Genomic DNA, 18,212 nt, shown 5'->3' on the forward strand with positions numbered 1-18,212 from the left:
TTAACTTAGAAAAGTTATTTACTTGAGAGAACATTACATTTTCAAGGCAAACACATATATTATTAAGTATATTATAAAATAAATATATTATTATATGTAATGAAGTGCAACTTAATTTCCAAGTAGCCTACTGCGGAAACAGCCCGAGGGGGGGGGGGGGTTAAACAGCTGTTGCTAGGGTGTTAGGTGTTGCTAGGGTGACTCGCTTTGTGCTGGACTGCACAGCATTTTGATTCCTTGTCGGACTCCACTCCACGCATATTGAGACAAATTTTTTTTCCTGATTTAGGTTTTTTTTTTTTTTGATTAGCTCTAGTTTTCATTACACCACAGCAAGACTTAAGTTTTTATATAATCTCACTGTGGCCTTGGGCAGAAACTGGGGGCACGTGCATATAACTATCCAGCTATGTGTTGATTAGGATCTCCTGTCTCCACCCACACACTCACACAATGCACACAGACAGGGTTGACAGCTCCTATATGTCAGTGTTTAGAGGCAATCATGTGTCTAATGTCATGGTTTACATAAAAACAAATATGACTGGAATCAGATCAAACGAGTTTTTCTAACAATTACAATCAATAATGCACCTTCAGGTATGTTTCCATGACACAGATAATGTGGAGGTATACTGTATGGCAGACCTACAAGTGTTCTTTACACCTACATAAAAAAAAAAACTTGGTCTATATTTTCTCAGATACAAGACCAGTCAACTCAAATAAACAAGAAATTATTGGTGTCCTATGCAGTGATTGTGACCATTAGAATCAGGATAGAAACATCCACTGTGGACTTTTTTTTATTTCCTCACCAGGTTACTCACAAATACCACACACAGATGGTCAAAACGTTTCACATTTCAAACCCAGTTTAGAAAAAGTTTCAGTTCTTCAATCTTACACAGGTGTTATGGCACAGCAGAGTTTGTTTGACTTTCAACACAGATGAGGTTTATTGGTGGTAATGCCACGCAGTCTTTGTGCAGTCTGAAAAAATTACAAAATCGAAGTGACAACATGGTTACCAGTATAAATTACTTATTCCAATTTGTATTACTACAGTACATTAAGCATGTCACAATCAGAATGTTAGAAGTACAACAGAGAAATGGCAGTTTTGTGCAAAAAACATCATCATAATAATCATCATCATCATCATCAATACTGGACGAATCAGAAAATACAGTTGTCATTATCCGACTGGCAGGGCATTCTGTGTGAATGTAGAGAAACAGAAAAATAATTAATCGGCTCTGAAGTTTAGGATCCATGCAGTTTGAGCAACTCTTCGAAAACACAAAAGCTATTTTATTCCTTTGTCCTCATCCTGTTAATAACACGAAAAAAAAAAAAACAGAACAATAGCTTTGTGGTAAACCTCTTCATGATTACCGGGAAGCAAGGGTGCTCAGATTACAGGCCAGAAATATGCTGAACAAACCGGTTTAAAAAGGGCACCCTATCTTTGGCCTGCACTATGAAAACTTGTCACCTTGGTCCTTCTACCTCAAAGGAGTGATTGGTTCTACCCTCTTCTTTTGGTCATCTGTTCAAATATAAATATAGGTAAATACTTTAATATAAAAAATAAGGCATGTTTCATTCTTTAAAAGATTTCCTGTTCCTTCCAGAGGGATTTGTCAGCCACATTGTTGTGTCATGATTCACGCCAGGCTGGGCTTTCTGCGCTCATTTCCTCCTTAGTGGATATCAAAGGGACTGTAAAACCTTGAATTTAAAAGTGTCTTGTGTGCAGCTTCGCCCAGCTTTACTCAGCTCATATGGCCTTGACATCGATGAGGTGTCCCTGCTGGGCGCCTTGCCTCAGGTTCTTGATCCCCTGCAGTTTGCGGCCATGAAGTGTGAAGCGGGACCAGGCGGCCAGCTGCAGGAGGGCACAGGTGATAGGCACAAACACCAACATGTAGAAGCAGCCCAGGCGAAGAGGCGGAGTCCCTGAGCCAGAGGCAACGTCAGGCACAGAAACCAGGGAGTCCTTCACAGGTTCCCTCTCAAAAATATCATAACCTAAGGGAGACGAAAACAACACAAGAGAAGTATGAGGACCCTCAGTCTGGGCAAAACATCAATTAATCAAGTGACACTTTCAAGTCTATGATGAGAATGGATAATTTCCAAATTATTGATAATAGTACTATTAATCAATATTAATCTGTTATTCTATCCAGCAAGGAGAGAGCACAGTAGTTTTTTTATGTATGTATTTTATTTTTTGTGTGTAATTTTATATATCTTATGATATACTGTATATATTTATTTATTTAGTACTCAATGTCCTGTTTCTCTTTTATGCCACTGTTACAAACAAATTTCCCCCTTGGGGATAAATAAAGTATAGCCTAACCTAACCTAAATCTTTATAGGTTTTTGTCATTTGTAGCCAGAAAGTCCTGTAAAAAATGCAAGATATGATAAAATAATAAGTATGGATGTGAACGTGTACTAAAATATGTACATGTGTAAACTGTGCAATTATTTCCGTTTAAACGTGTACACGGTAGCGTCCATCGGACAGATAATAATATAATAACCCTAATATATGATATATATTAACTATCTGCCGGCACCATCACACTCGCTCACAAAAAACAAAATTGTGTACATCGTTTAGGGATTTTTCATTCCATTTACATGTGTACACTGACACATCCCTACTAATAAGCAAATAAAATATCAATACTAAAGGACGTTTGCATGGCTAAGCTAGGAAGGTAAAACAAACAAAAACAAGAAACTGTTAAAATGTTTGGAAAATAAAGTTATTTGCTTTGTGGCACTGAGGAAGATGGGACTGTCGGCTAAATATGAAGCTACAGTCAGTTAGTTTAGGTTATCATAAAGATGCAACCTGCCATGTAACTCTGCTGAGTCATTTACTGAAACCAGTGCATGTTTTTCTTGTTTATCAAGTTCTATATGGCCCATTTATTTCATCTTCAACCCACAGAAGGCTTCAGTTGCATTAAACCTTACTGACATCATACTGTTGAACAGCTATTACACTGGTTCACTGATGTCTGATAGAGCTGAAATTCAACTAACATGCTGAGCAAGCTGAGCCACTTGATACTTTGTGTACCAGAAAAGACAGAAACAGCCACAGCTGTAACTTATACCTCCAATATGAAACAAGTTGACAATGACTGTTTGTGACCATACCTGTGTAAACACACAGCAGCCAGGTGCCGATGAGCGGGGCAAACGTCTGCCCAGGTTTGGTCAGCAAGGCCACCATCCCGAAGAGCAGCGCGGAGGCGGCCTGCTGGCGGCGGTTGACCACAAAGTCTTCGTCCACCAGGTCGGAAATGACGAGCTTCAGCAGCTTGCACGTCCCCTCTGTAAACACCCGGTTGCTGGGAAGAGGAGCAGAGGGCAGGTTACAGGCTTCAGCACCAGCAGCAACACAACAACACAAACTGGCTGTAATGTGGTTTACAATTCAATAGAGCGGGGAGGGGGGGTAACAGTTTGTGATCTGACGGACGGGGCTAAGGTGTGTCTCTGTGTGCTAAACCACAGGACATCGTGTCAAGTAACTTTATCACCTATGGTCAATGTTGTGTAAATGAAGTCAGCTAGTGTTAAGGAACCAGAAGTTTTCACACATCGTTGACTTCTACCACAGCTGTGACGAATATGACTAACCACACACACACACACACACACACCACCTAGGCTCAGCAGGAGCTCAAGTGTGGTTGTTCAGTGTGAGAACAGTTCAGTTGCTTCAGTGGAAAAAGACGACTGATCAAGGAGGGGATCACACTCATCGAAAATAGTTTTACACATGCGCATTGGCCGCTGGTAGCTACTCTCTAATCTACACTCCCCATTTAAAGGGATACTTAACCCAAAATCAATAATTCACCAATTGTCTACTCACCATCATGCCAAGGAAGGGTTTGGAGAACTTTCAGAGTTATCAAAACACTTTAGGAGTTCCAGGGGGGTTTTTTTTCATATAATGGCGGCGGATTGTGCTCACTTTTGAATCGTCTAAAACACACACTACGAAACATCCAAATACCTCCATACTGCTCGTCCATACTGACCCAAGTGTCCTGAAGCCGCCACATGAAAAAGTTGTTCGGAAAAAAATAATTAGATCTTTTTTTTGGCCTTGTTGTAGCAGTAGCTCCCAGTGGCTGCACGAGTGTGCGAGAATGTGCGAGATTTGCTGTGAGATGTTCTTCTGTGTTTACATCAAACATCCAATGGTTTAGAACAACAAACAAAAATCTTGTAACAAATCTTGCGCATGCGCACAAACATCAACAGAGCCACTGGGAGCTACTGCTACAACAAGGCTAAAAACAGAGATCACATTCATTTCTTCCGAACAACTAACCCTAACCCTTATATGTGGCAGGTTCAGGATACTTGGGTCAGTACGGACGAGCAGTCTGGAGGTATTTGGATGTTTCATAGTGTGTGTTTTGGACGATTCAAAACTCAACTCTATCCGCCGCCATTATATGAAAATCCGTTTCCAGCCGGACCCCCGCTGGAACTCCAAAAGCGTTTTGATGACTCCGAACCCTTCCTTGGCATGACGGTGAGTAGAAAATTGGTGAATTATCGATTTTGGGTGAAGTATCCCTTTAAGCTCTGTGGATAAACAATATTGTAAATCATAAAGACTGTGGAGGGTGAAATAAAGCACTTTTGGTCATTCTCAGTGAAAGAGGCCTGAACGGGTGTCGTGGCAAAAACAAGTTAGCACAATATTTGGATACAAAATGTGACAAATATTGAGTCAACTTGGAAACAGGCTGTGACTCCTTGTGAGTCCTTGGCGTGCTTTTGTGAATGCTGTGATTCTGTCTGTTGCCATTGTGTGATTGTGCATTCAGCTAAAGTGATCTTGACACTTTAATCTAAAATAAAAAACAAAACAAAACAAAATGTAACAAGCAAACAAAAGTACAAGCTCTCACACATCGGATGCGTGTGCTGATGTGTGTACATGGCCATACCTAGCAATGAAGATGCACAGCAGATAAATGTGGTCAGCCCCTGCCAGCACCATAACCACACTAAGTCCCAGTTTGAGCATAAATAGCCAGCGGATAACCTGGTAAACCCCGTAACGCTGGCACAGTGTCAGGAAATACAAGTTGTTCAGGTGGGGGGCAATGTAAGAGATCCCTGCATGGGGAGCAAAAGCAGAGAAGCATTAAAAAAAAAGACCAAAAATCAGGAGGAGAAATAATAATCATATTCAAAAAGAAAAGGAAGTGGAGTGCCAACAAACCAGAATGCAAATTAACAGGAAAACATACATCTATTCTACTCTAGCCACAAGACAAACAGCTCTGCACAACTGAGGAGATTTGGTTTAAAACTGCATCAAAAGGACCATGATGCTCTTCATACAAAATAACTTGCTTGGTCCAAGAATTACTGCATTGCTGTTTGTCTGTACAGCTTTGCTGCATTAAAAAGAGCTGCCTGTCATGAGTTATTTCCTGTTACTTGAAGGGATCTTACCTAACAAGATGGAACCTGTAGAGGCGGAAATATTGTCAGAGAGGAGATGCTCAAGGAAGAGAGGAAAGAAGTTGTTGTTGAAGTGGCAGTGAAACACCTACAGAGGGAGAGAGACATTTAATATAATGAGAAAGTGACATTAGAGCAGATGGTACACGTGTGCTCTCTTTAGATACACACACATTAGTGTCTTGTGTTGTAAAGACTGTAACAGCACACACCTGTGATTGTGTGCTGTGTAAATATTATGGACTTTTTAAATCTCTCCATATTATTATATTGTGGCAACATTCTCAAAAGGCCCAGTGGTTACATGTTGCAATTATAGGATTAGTGGTGGTTAATCACTGTAAAGCATCTGACTCAAGAGACACTATTTCCATCATCCTTACTTAAACAAATGTCAAGATAAGACTGCTCTGGTGAGTGGAATTATACAAATATCTTTTTTTTCATTTAATGTGAATTAGTATCTCACCTGAACAAGGTTCATTGAGACAAACCACATGAAGTTCCTGTGTCTGGAGAGCTGCTTGATGTACTGTCCGATAGTGACAGGTTTTTCTGGCTGGGTCAGTGGAGCGTGGCCAACACTCAGCCTGGAACGGAGAAGAGGAAATGTAAGGAGTGATACAAAGAGGAAAATACGCCAGCTATGAAGCATATCTTTATCCTTTTAAAGCCTTACTCTTTGAGCATCTGTGCCTCGTCCTGTCTTTGACGGACTTCTTTATGAAAACGATGCTGTAGCAGCCTGGAAACTACGAAAAAGCCCAAGATGGAAAAAGCTGCCAGAGTCACGCAGAAGAGACGGAAAGAGTAGAAGTCCTCCTTGTCCCAGAAAGAATAGGACAGGAAAACGGAGAACGCGCCCAGAGCGCTGAACACCGAGCAGTGGAAGTTGAGGCGCGTGCGATCGGCGGCCGACACGGCGAGGTCGGCCAGCAGGGCGCTGTGGTGGAGGTCCACCATGGTGAGGAAGCCGTCGTACAAGCACAGGCACAGCAGGAACTGCAGACCTGGCCTGGCCCACGCCACCCAGAAGGCCAGGAAGGACAGACAGAAGAGAGGGCCATTTGTGGAGAGAGCCTTCAGGCGCCTCAGCACCACCTCTGGATTTGTGATCTGAGAACTTGTCCTGGGTGGGAAAACAAAAAAAACAACAGTAATTAGGTTCAAATACTCTCAAACTGTTTGAGTGTTGTTTGGTGCAGGATATACAGGGGGTCACTTCAGCATGACTGTGTTATATAATCTCCAAGACAAATATAGAAAGAGCACGATGACCAAGATAAAAGAAAAAGGCAAATAAATAGAAAGGTCAACAGTGTGAGTCCCTGTTGGGATAAAACAAACCTGTCCCGTCATCGACTGACACCACCTTGTGACAATACTGAGATAAATGTGCTTAAAGGTAGGGTTGGAGATCCTGGAAAATCGGTTCTGTCAGGCCACACTGATTGGATGGTGTTTTTTGAGGCTTGTTTTGTTCCCCAGGCAAGTGATTTTTTTCATTTTTGTGAAAAAGCCTTTATTTACTCAGTTGCAATCGGGTGTTAAGAGGATTTCTAGCAGATTAGTACAGTAAAAAATGATCCAGAATAAGATCTCCAACCAAACCTTTAACTAGAACGAAACACAAACCCAGGCTGACTGGGAAACCTGGATGGGTTGCTGGGAGAAGAAGACACTTACTGAGGAGAGCTGAGGAAGGCGCGATCACTCAGCCAGCCGAAGAGGGGGTCATTCAAACTGTTCCACACGAGGAAAACCGTCTGTGGGATATGAGAGAGGGATGTCATTTAAGGAAAAGAAAAATCTGAACCGCCTCCCTAACCACAGCCTCCAACTTTCTTTGTATTCTTTTTTTTCTTTCATTTCCTTCTTTCTTTCTCTTCTTTTTTCTTTGTTTGTTTAACTATTATTATTATCATCATTATCTGTTTTCTTGTTTTCTCCTCTCTCACACATGGAACCTCTCATCACACTCTATTACTTTTATTACTCGCCATGTCTATCAATATTACTGTTTTTTGTTACTAGTATTTTAGTATTTTATTATTTATTATTTTTTTTATTATGTGTGTTAGTAGTAGTAGTAGCACTGTAGCACTGCCTGACCCTGATTCATCACAGCATGATGATGTCTTTAATTTCCATCCTATATGTTCGTCACCTGTTACTCTGTATTATCTTGTATGTTATGTCATCACCACAATTGTTTGTCTCTACACAATAAAATAAAATAGAACAATCAGTGGCTTATTAATTAGCACTGACAAGATATCAAGCCTCTGAGAACTAACAGAGAAAGACAACAGCTTTTTTTATAGTCTCTGATGTCATTTTATGCCTTTATAGGATGGTTAACAACAGAAATTTAAAAAAAAATATGGCAGGAAATGAAAGGAAAGAGGCTGAGAAAGCAACAAAACTGGAGACATGGTGGTGCAAGGTCAGCACCCATAAACAACAGGCCACAGGCCAGCAGGGAGCTCCATGAGAGCAGATCTAAAACAACTCTGTCTCGTAACGTGCCGTTATTATCTCATAGCGTGGTGAATGTGCAGGTCACAACTTGTCCACCAGAGCGTTTTGGAGTTGGTGGATTGTGTATTTGATGAGTTTGATGAGGGAAACCAAGAAATCCCATTAGCCTCCGTAGCGTAGCTCTGAGCAGCTCGTGGCTCTGCTCCGCCGTTCTAAAAATAGCTTGCACCGACAATTAAAGGTAACGAACCTACTCCTAAAACTATAGGGATTATGGCAATGGGCCAGTTTGCCAGAATGCTGAACTATCCCTTTAAAGCTGTCCATTTAAAATGTTACATTACAGAAATGATATCAGCATGTGGAGCTATTTTGCCAAACTGTTGAACTATCCCTTTAAAAACCACAGCCAACTCTCTGGTACATTAGTGCTACACTTCAAGCCTGATGTTTAAATGACACATTTACACACCCAGGTTTCTTCTCACTCACCTCTCCCACCCAGAATGAGGTCTTGTCGATCTTGTAGACGGACACGAACGTCTCCACATAGTAAAGCAGGAACACATTGTGGAGGATGGAGGTAAAAAGGGCCAGAGAGCCATACAGCACAGCAGTAGAGAAGACGCCTTGCCAGTAGCCCCAGATGCTCTTTCCCATTCTTCTCAGTCTCTCTGCTTCGTCCTGTCTCCGTGCCAAGCAGCAATCATCTCACGGCCTGGCAGACCATGGGTCACCACCTCATCCTGGCCTGAAACAAAAAAATAAAAGACACAGTGCAAAGTTATTTTCAGTCCAGCAGACAAAGGAGAATGTATCGCCTCACACTGAAACAAAGTTAAAAGAACATGTCAAAGATATTTCGGAGTAAGTTTCTGCAGCGTCCCATGGTTGAATCTCAGAATAGTCGAACATTATAGTGACTTTCCTGACTCTGTTTCCCCACAGAGTCAGAGGAGACCAAAGGGAGCTGTAACTACCAATTACTTTGGCCGTGGGCCTCTGTTCCTTTTTCCTTTGGCCCACGCCCAGCTGTGTGTGTGTGTTTGAGAAAAGTACAGCTTTAGTTTCCTCTATCATTTTAATAATTTTAATAACCACCCCCTCACTGTCCCCCATGTTTAATTTGATTCACTTTCCTCTCGAAGCCCCAAGTGCATTCTTGCACGCAGCACCCTCGGGAGATGATTCACTTTAAAAACACCGACAGGCCTCGTAATTCACACCTGGCTGCGACAAGCTCAGGCTCGCCTCAATCTATGAGCGCCGTGTCACATCCTCAATAGAAGAAGCCATATAATATCTCACAGTAACAGTGTCCTGAGGTAATGTGATCTGCTCTGTCAGAGTCACACACAAGTGCAAGTGTAAAAAAAACAACAACCTAACTTTCATCTCAAGATCTGAGCGAGATAGCAAATTCTGGCCGAGGCGATCTCCTAGGAGAGTAACAAAAAAAAAAGCTCTGCAGCCCTGTGCCAATCAGATCCAGGCAGTGGAGCGGGATCACTCTCAGCTGGCGGCGGCCATATCGCATCTCTCCTGAACACATATCTTACTAAAATCAGAAGTGGTTCGCTTGGTAACAGGCAACAGAGTGGCACAACATCTACAAATATCCAATTCACGTCCTCTCAGCCAAATCAGATTCAGAGCTGTTTCCACCTGTGGAGACTGGGGCACAGTTGTGTACTACACACACACACACACACACACACACACACACCTGTTGTTTTCACTCTAATAGCCAAACAATTAATGGTAACTGAGCTGGTGAAACCTAATCTCAATATAGGCTAGATTTCAAATAGATCAAGTTAGATTTTCTTTTCAGTTTAGGAATAATGTAAATATCGAGCGAGATGATTGTTATGAGTAGTTTACTATGATTCATTTGGGTCAATGTGATTTTCACAGGTTTGTAGTGTTGTAGGCTACTACATTTTCAAGGTCTTGGTCTTGTCTCGGTCTCTGTCAAGCTGGACTCTGGATTTTTTTCTCAGTCAAGAAGACCACAGCTGCAGTGACATCTTTTTTGTTTTAAACACAAATGTCTCTCTCTGTCACTCCCTTTTGGTTTATGTAATGTAAGTCTATAACTTTAAGATAATTAAAATTGTAAGTTGTGTACACACACCTGTTGTTTTCACTCTGATAGCCAAAAGATTAATGGTGACTGAGCTGGTGAAACCTAATCTCAATATAGATTAAAAGAACTGACGTGTGAATATTGTCAGATGTTGGGTTTGTTTTTATAATTTTACATTCAATCACATGTTGAGTGGAGGGAAAATAAAGTCTAGAGCTGAACATGTTGAAAATTAAAAATGGTGGAATAGTTAAATAAAAAGATAAAGGACTGAACAGGTGGTGTCTAACAAAGACTTTTAAATAAAGTTAACAGGAAAAAGGGAAATATCCACAAACACCATCAACAACTCACAGCAGCTAATCGATCAGCTGTTATCGACTCAACAAGCTCACAGTTGAAGACACAACTAACTTATCGTCACATATGCTGAGTAGTCTGTTGTATTTATCTAGGTAAAGCAGCTACGGTATCTTTTATTTAAAAAAAAAAAAACAATAATAAAAACCGCACCACCACTACTAACAGGTTAAGGAAAGCTAAGCTAACCGCTAACTAACACTAGCTGGCCTCATTAAAGCGCTACAGTAACGTTAGCTTTAGCTGGTTGGTTTACGTTTACGTCAACGTTCACGTTAACGTAAACGTTCCGACCGTTAAAAAACACGAATTCGGTCACACGAGAGCGAATTAAAATGTTACGTACCGACAAAAGAGCTGTGGAGCAGACTGAGTAAATCGTGTTTTGGCTCGGTGGGAAGCTGACTTGTTGGCTCCGCTCTGCCGCCCGCTGCTGCTGCTGCTGCTGCCGCTGCTGCTGCTGCTGCCGCTGCCGGGTCTGGATCACCGAGAGGCGGCGGCGGTGGAGACAGACAGACAGTCCACGTCACGACAAATACGGTCGGTTCCTCACGTCCATGACGACCGTGGTGGTGAGTCTACGGAGTCTACGGTCTGTGGGCTTTCCCAGCAGCTACACACATAAGATAAGACTGACAGCGCCACCTAGTGCTGAGCTGGGATGGGTTTCCTAACCAGTTTACTATGATTAGATATGGGTCGACCTGATTTTCACAGGTTTGTCACCAGTGTTGTTGTTGAATAGAATAGAACTTTATTAATCCTACAATGGGGAAATTCATTTTGTCACAGCAGCAACAGAAACAAGACAAGACACACAAAAAAGGTAACCTATCACTAATAAATAAAATAAGTAGGGCCTAGATAAAAAAATAAATAAAGGCTTATGAGTTAATAAAGTGCTTGGATGTCTCTGTGTGTGTGTGTGCATGTGTGCTCACGCTCAGGCACTATTGAACAGTCTGATGGCTGTGGGGAGAAAGGAGCGCCTAAACCGCTCCGTTCTGCACCTGGGGAGAGTGAGTCAGTCTCTGGCTGAAGGTGCCCCCCCCTCAACCACAGCTCCTCGTAGAGGGGGTGGGGTTCTCCAGGATGTTGTTGATCTTGACCTTTATCCTCCTCTCCGCCACTGCCTCCAGACTGTCCAGTTTGCGGCCCACCACACTGCTGGCCTTCCTCACCTCACCAGCTTGTGGATCCTATTCCTCTCTCTCCCTCCTTGGTGCCTCCACCCCAGCACACCACGGCGAAGAACAACACACTGGCCACCATAGATTGATAAAAAAAAAGTCGCCAACAGTTTGCTACACACATTAAAGGACCTGAGCCTCCGCAGGAAGTACATGCGGCTCTGTCCCTTTCTGTATGCAGCATCTGTGTTGTCCTTCCAGTCCAGCCTGTTGTTGATGTGGACCCACTATCTCCACCTGCTCCCCCTGGATGGTAATGGGGGTTGGGGGCCTCCTGTGCTTCCGGTAATCGATCACCAGCTCTTTGGTTTTGGTGATGTTGAGCCTGAGATGGTTCTCCTCTGACCAGCGGACAAATCTCTCCGCCACACCTCTGTACTCCTCCTCATCGTCCTCGCTGATACAGCCAACAATAGAGGAGTCGTCTGAGAACTTCTGGAGGTGACACTTGCTGGAATTGTGTCTGAAGTCTGAGGTGTAGATGGTGAAGAGGGTGCACCGGTGCTTCCTGACACCACATCTGACAGTGACGCCTGTAATTTGACATAGGACTGTGGCCTGCCGGATAAGTAGTTGGTTATCCAGGCCACTATGTTATGGTCCACCTGCATGGCCTGGAGCTTCTCTGCTAGCAGGGAGGGCTGGATGGTGTTGAATGCGCTGGAGAAGTCGAAGAACATCACTCTCACTGAGCTCCCCGACTCCTCCAGGTGTGAGACAGCCCTATATGCAGCAGGAAAATTATGACGTTATTCATTCATTATTCATTATAATTCATTATAAGACATTAAATAGATAGATTATTATATAGATATCTTCCAGACTCTCCCCTATTACAAGAGGCTCCGGACTTCACGCCACAATAACAGTTTCTTCCCCACTACAGTCAGCCTAATCAGGGCTCCAGACTGAATTTGAGAGAGTGAGAGCAAATTTTTCATCTTTTGCACATGTGCACCAGTAAATTTGCTTGTTTGTTTTGGAAAGTTTGACTTAAATAGTTTAGAATCAGTCATAACATGTGTGTGATGATCATGAATGAAAAGGAAATGGGATTATTAGCTTTGGAAGTCCATTTACAGTGTGTGCCCCTAACTTTTCAGGATGCATTCCTAAATTTTAAGTCAGGGGCCACTGATGACCCCTGACCTATGGACAGTCACTCAGCTACAACAATTTGCACAGTAACGTTTCTGTATTCTACCTATCTTTATTCTATTGTATATAAATCCCAAAATAGTATTAGTAATAGTATTTTATCTTGTTTTAATATTATAATATTTAATATTTTTATTTTATTTTTACTATTTTTTGTACCTTTTGTGTTTTCACCTGACATCACGTCAAGTTCCTTGTGCTGTAGCCTAAAATGACCATTACTGCTCTTGGCAATAAAAACGTTTCTGATTCTGATTCTCTCTCTCTTTCTCTCTCTCCATATATATATACCTAGTGTGTAGTCTTAATGTGGTTGTTTTGTGTTTCTTTGATGTATTTTTGTGTCTCTCTTGTCATTACATGTTTCTTTGAGGTTGTGGTTGTTTTGTGTTTCTTTGAAACATGCCGTTGTGTTGCATCTCTCTGTCATTTTCTGTCTCTTTAGTTGTGTTGCATATCTCTGTGGTCATTTTGTGCCTTTTGACTGAGTTGTGTGACTTTTCAAACATGAAACATTACAGTAACACATTAATACAGACCATTATCAATGCATGCTTTTTTTTCTTAGAGACAAGTGTTCACATTGTATGAGGTCAGTACACATAAAGAAAGTTAAGGAAGGTTCCAAAATTAATAATATGTATATATTTTTTAAACTTGCAAAGTAGCAGAAGTTTGTTTTGTAACCTAATTTGATACAATATAATATGATTTAATTTAGAGTCCTGTCCAATTCCTACACTTCATTAGTGCCCTAGATCAGAGCATCTAAGCCATAAGTATTTACTACACCCACTGCTGTCTTTTATATAATTCCCTGGAAGTAATATCTATGTTTTAAGAATGTTTTTGCTGTTATTTCTTATTTTTATAAAGACTTCAGCAGCTGAGGTGTGTGGTCTGTCTACAGTGTCTCTTACCACAGGGGGGCGTTTTCCAGCATGTTTATGTGTGTGTGTCAGTGTCACACTAAATGGCATAACAAATACAACAATAATTTCAAGTTTTAAGTTTACTTTGTTGATTTAACTTTTGTACAATATGGATTCGAAATTTAAAGACAAAGTTAATTTAAAAAAAAAAAATTGAAAAAAGAGCCCCGCCCCCACACTCCCATCATGCTTTGCGCCACAGCGTGAAAAGTCATGAATGAAAATCTAAACAACGCTAAAACAAGACAAATCTGTTATACAAGACCAGTTTCTGTGATTTTTACGTGGTTCTTCATTTATACGACACGTGGGACATGTGTTTTATGTAAGTTGTTAGGCTTGAACCAGGACTAAAGAGCATGTCGTCGGTGACCGGGTGGATCTGATTCCCGTCAACATATTAGATCACTCTTGATTCTCTTCAGATCGTATAAATCTTTCGCCTTTTACTAAAGATTTCCGTGGAGAGGATCAACAAGAGTTTTACTCAATTTTTTGATGCTCTGCTTCGGTGGAGCTTCCTGTCTATGTTCAAAAACAAGTATTAAATAAAGATGTGATGAAGGTACAATGTAATTTCATGATATCCATATTTACCTAAGTCTTATACGAAACGATCTCATTTTGCATTGAAAATATCTCTGTAATTAAGTATCTCCAACCTGCAAATGTTATTAGTCTGTATTATTTACAGGGTGGACAGCGTGTGTACAGGTGACTTACGTGAGTGTTATGGCTCTAAATGTGATGTATAATAGGAATAATAATCGAGTAATACTTACACTACTTATACATATATATATATATATATATATATATATACGTATACTTATACTTGAGTATTATATTTATCTCACTAATTTAGAGGAATGTTATAGGAGCATGGCAGATATTTCAAGTATATATTATTATTATTATGCTGATAATTGTTTGATCTTCTCGTTTCTTCAGCTTCAATTCTTTTTCTTTTTTTTAACTCTGTTAATAATACTGTACTTTTAGATAATTCTGAGTGTAATAGAGTATTTTCATGACGTGCCATTTCAACTAAAGGATTTGAATACACCCTCCACCATGGTGGGTGTGTGCTGTCACGTTGCCTGTGTGTGTGTGTGTGTGTAATAGGCTATGTGTGAGTTTCACTATTTGTCAAGATCCCATAAAGCTCACTATCTATTTGATTTTTTTTAATCTCGTTATTAACTGTTGTGAACACAAAGTGACCCAGTCCCTCCCCTGCTAGTTTTACTGTAATGTTCTCCAGACTCCTATGATCTGCGGACTGCTCCTTTAATATCAGAGGGAGCATTACAGGATTATTACAGTTATATTTTCCTGTAACACAAACGCACACCAACACAAACACACACTCACAGTCACATACACATGCAGTGTTGTTGTCCCAGAGGAACATGATGAGCGGCCCAGGCCATTAACAGATGCAGTAAGCCCTTTAAGTATGAATCCCTGCCCTTCCTCCCCGGTTCATCCCTCAGCTCCTCCCGGTGAAAACGTGACACACATCAGTTGTGTGACAGGTCACGTGACCACCGTAGCGTTGATCCGGAAGGAGGGAGGGGAGGCAGAGAGGAGAGGGGAGGGAGTGAGGAAGAGGAGGAGGAGGAGGAGGTGGTGGAGGAGGGGTGAGGTGGAGGAGGAGGAGGAGGAGGAGGGGGCGGCTGATGTTGCCGAGAAACTGCGTCAGGTCAAACACAGAGAGCCTGAATCATGCCGGAAGCTCTGTGCGTCCGCTTCAAAATAAAACTCAAAGTGGCTCTTATTGTATTATACAGGTGCATCTCAGTAAATTAGATTATAATGGAAAAATGTATTTGTTTCAGTAATTCAATAAAAAAAAGAAAGAAACTATAAATTATGCAGATCCATTACGCACAGAATGAAACATTTAAAGTCTTTATTTATTTAATCACAAAAAGGCTCATTGAAATCAGAGTGCTGAATCAAAAAGTTTGCAAAAAAAAAAAAAACTCACTTTTCACATAATTTATTCTGGCTCACATGCAAAAACATGTTGACGCGTTTCGGCTATATGCAGCCTTCATCAGAGCGTATTTATTTATTTGATTTCTTTTAATTGTAATAATTATGGCTTACATTTAACAAAGACTTAAAATTCAGTATCTCTAAAATTTTGAATATTATGACAAAAGACCAATTTTTTTTAAAGCATTTTTGATATTGAAATGTTTTCCTTCTGAAAATGTTGTCCATCTATAATATGCACTCATACTTGGTCTGGGCTATTTGACTTGGACTACTGAAATGGACTTGTCCATGATATTCTAATTTATTGGGATGCACCTGTATATGTTCAAGTGTAACTTATATACATATAGCCTAGTTTTTGATCAATCAGTGAGTATATATAGCTGTGTATATATTAGCAATGGGTGTGTATTGCACAGAATGTTCAGGCTGGAGTGGGTCTGAAATCGTCTGAAACATTTCTCTTTCCACGCTGCTCCCAGCCACAAATTACGCTCTACATGCATGATTTTTTTTCCACAGTTGTAGACAAACTTATCATCTCTCTCACCGTGTGCTCGACAAAGCAGAGAGACTTAGAGAATTTAAACTGTGAGCCTCCGAGTGTGGCCAGGTCCCTTCCAGACACCCATTAACTCCAATACAAAGACTTCACAGCAAATTACTTTCACATTATAACAAAGCAAACTCTTCTTCCACAGATCTTGTTGACCCAGGAAACATATTATGACCTGGATTCAAACCCCCGGCCTCCCAATCCAAAGTCAAAGGCATTACCCACTGATCTATCCATCTGCATGTGTTGAGCCCTCAGCTCCACCATAGGCTACCATCATCTTACACAGTCTTACATTATACTTCCTAATTATGAAACCAAACACAATACATTCTGATCAGGTCACTCACTGTATTGAATGGCCAGTCTGTTCAGGTTATATACTTTTTCTTTTATACAACCTTGCTTTGTCTGTTTGACTCCCTTTGTCTAGCTTCAAACCTGTCATACAGAACAAGGTCAGTCATGTAGGCTAAGTGAAATGTTCTGCTACGGATTATAGCAAATACTTTCAACGTCTCTATTCATTATAACAAAGCAAGTCTTAGCATTAACGGCTGTTTCCTTGCAGTTAGAGTACACCATCAAAATCCATTCCTTTACTTCCTTTGTGTGAGTCAATATAGGCCTATACGGTCCTATAATAAGAAGCGTGAATAAAGGAGTCGAGCTCATGGTCGAGCTACACACGTGTTGGAGGGATATGGGTGCTAGAGCCAGATCTGTCATATTTCTGGAGATAATTTCCCTTTTTACCATGATCATTGTCTTTATGCTGTGTAGATAAGGTGTACAGTTATATAAATATCAAATTTTCTTTTATAAAGAAGCATTTTATGGAGCTAATTTATTCCCTCATTCAGGGACAGATGTAGACTACTAGTATGGGCGAAGTTGTGAGATGTGTGAGATATATGTAGCCTATGTATAGCCTATATATAATTTTAGACCTACTGTAGTCATTTTGTGTTTTAATGTGGTTGTTTTGTGTTTCTTTGGTGTATGTCTCTGATCATTACATGTTTTTACGGCTATTTTGCATCTCTCTGTAGTCATTTTCTGTCTCTCCAACTGTGTTGCATCTCTCTGTGGTATAGTATCACAATGACATTTATTATTTACACCCCTACTTCCGATCTTTCGCTCTGAAGCACTGTATTTTATTTTGAAAACCCTAACCGGATGTCCTGTGTGATGCTCGCTGCCTTGACCCTGGTTTTGGAGACCAGTCCAGCTCGCCTGCATTCCTCCTCTCTCCAAAGCCTGACCGATAGACAGAGAGAGAAAGAAAGGAGGAGGAGGAGGAGGGGGGATAAAACACAAATTATTATTCACAACCGTGTTGGATTTTTTTTTATGAACCACGGAGTCAGTCGCTTGCTTCGCACCGGACGCACCGACCAGATAAAATAACCTCGTCGAGACTCGTCGCTCTCTGGACCTACAACACCGACTTTAAAAAAAAAGAGAAAGAAAAAAGGCGTGTTTTTCCTTTTTATTATAATAACGACGGGACTTTGCGTTGATATCGAGAAAAAAAGCAGCTTTGGTGAAACAGCCTCCAGCCCTTTCCACGGCGGATATATATCTCCTCTTTTTTTTTTTTTTTTAAATGAGGATTTACAAGATGGCTGATGACAGCTAGCCCCAACAAGGACAGAAAAAGCGACGGCCCCTTTAAGATTAGCAGGGTGTATTTTTGTATTTTTTTCTTCTCTTTTTTTTATATTATCAGTTAAACATACAAATATGGCTGCTTTATTAAAGAAATAATGACCGTAGCCTTCGTTAGCAGCGGCCGTCCTTAGTCTATAGTGTGTTTATCTCGTATACCTGTGGTAGAAAATGGTGAGGTGACGTCTGAGGTAATTTACACGAGAATTTAATCGAGATAAGGAAGTGGATATAAATAT

At 40.9% G+C, this 18,212-nt stretch overlaps 1 protein-coding gene and 1 non-coding gene across 3 annotated transcripts; one reads left to right on the forward strand and one right to left on the reverse strand.

Annotated features, from left to right (window-relative positions):
• Positions 1 to 916: 916 nt before the first annotated feature.
• On the reverse strand, positions 917 to 11,109 carry slc68a1a (solute carrier family 68 member 1a). Of its 2 annotated transcripts, none has more exons than XM_085760975.1 (9): positions 10,803 to 11,109; positions 8,500 to 8,758; positions 7,213 to 7,292; positions 6,206 to 6,655; positions 5,996 to 6,116; positions 5,518 to 5,614; positions 5,004 to 5,175; positions 3,187 to 3,380; positions 917 to 2,034 (listed from the first exon to the last, which is right to left on the reverse strand). In XM_085760975.1, the coding sequence occupies exons 2-9, from the start codon at positions 8,665 to 8,667 to the stop codon at positions 1,784 to 1,786; spliced, it is 1,533 nt and encodes a 510-aa protein (XP_085617101.1). In that variant the 5' UTR covers positions 8,668 to 8,758; positions 10,803 to 11,109; the 3' UTR covers positions 917 to 1,783. The 2 variants fall into 2 exon arrangements, with proteins under 2 accessions (XP_085617101.1, XP_085617103.1); XM_085760977.1 differs by lacking the exon at positions 10,803 to 11,109 and adding an exon at positions 10,145 to 10,233.
• Positions 11,110 to 14,141: 3,032 nt separating this feature from the next.
• Positions 14,142 to 14,255, forward strand: LOC146967508 (U5 spliceosomal RNA). Its single transcript, XR_015034454.1, has one exon. It is a non-coding gene; the product is annotated as a U5 spliceosomal RNA (small nuclear RNA).
• Positions 14,256 to 18,212: the final 3,957 nt, after the last annotated feature.

This window comes from Trachurus japonicus, chromosome 19 (assembly GCF_045865225.1).
Source record: "Trachurus japonicus isolate A0001 chromosome 19, Traja_1.0".
Taxonomy (NCBI): domain Eukaryota; kingdom Metazoa; phylum Chordata; class Actinopteri; order Carangiformes; family Carangidae; genus Trachurus; species Trachurus japonicus.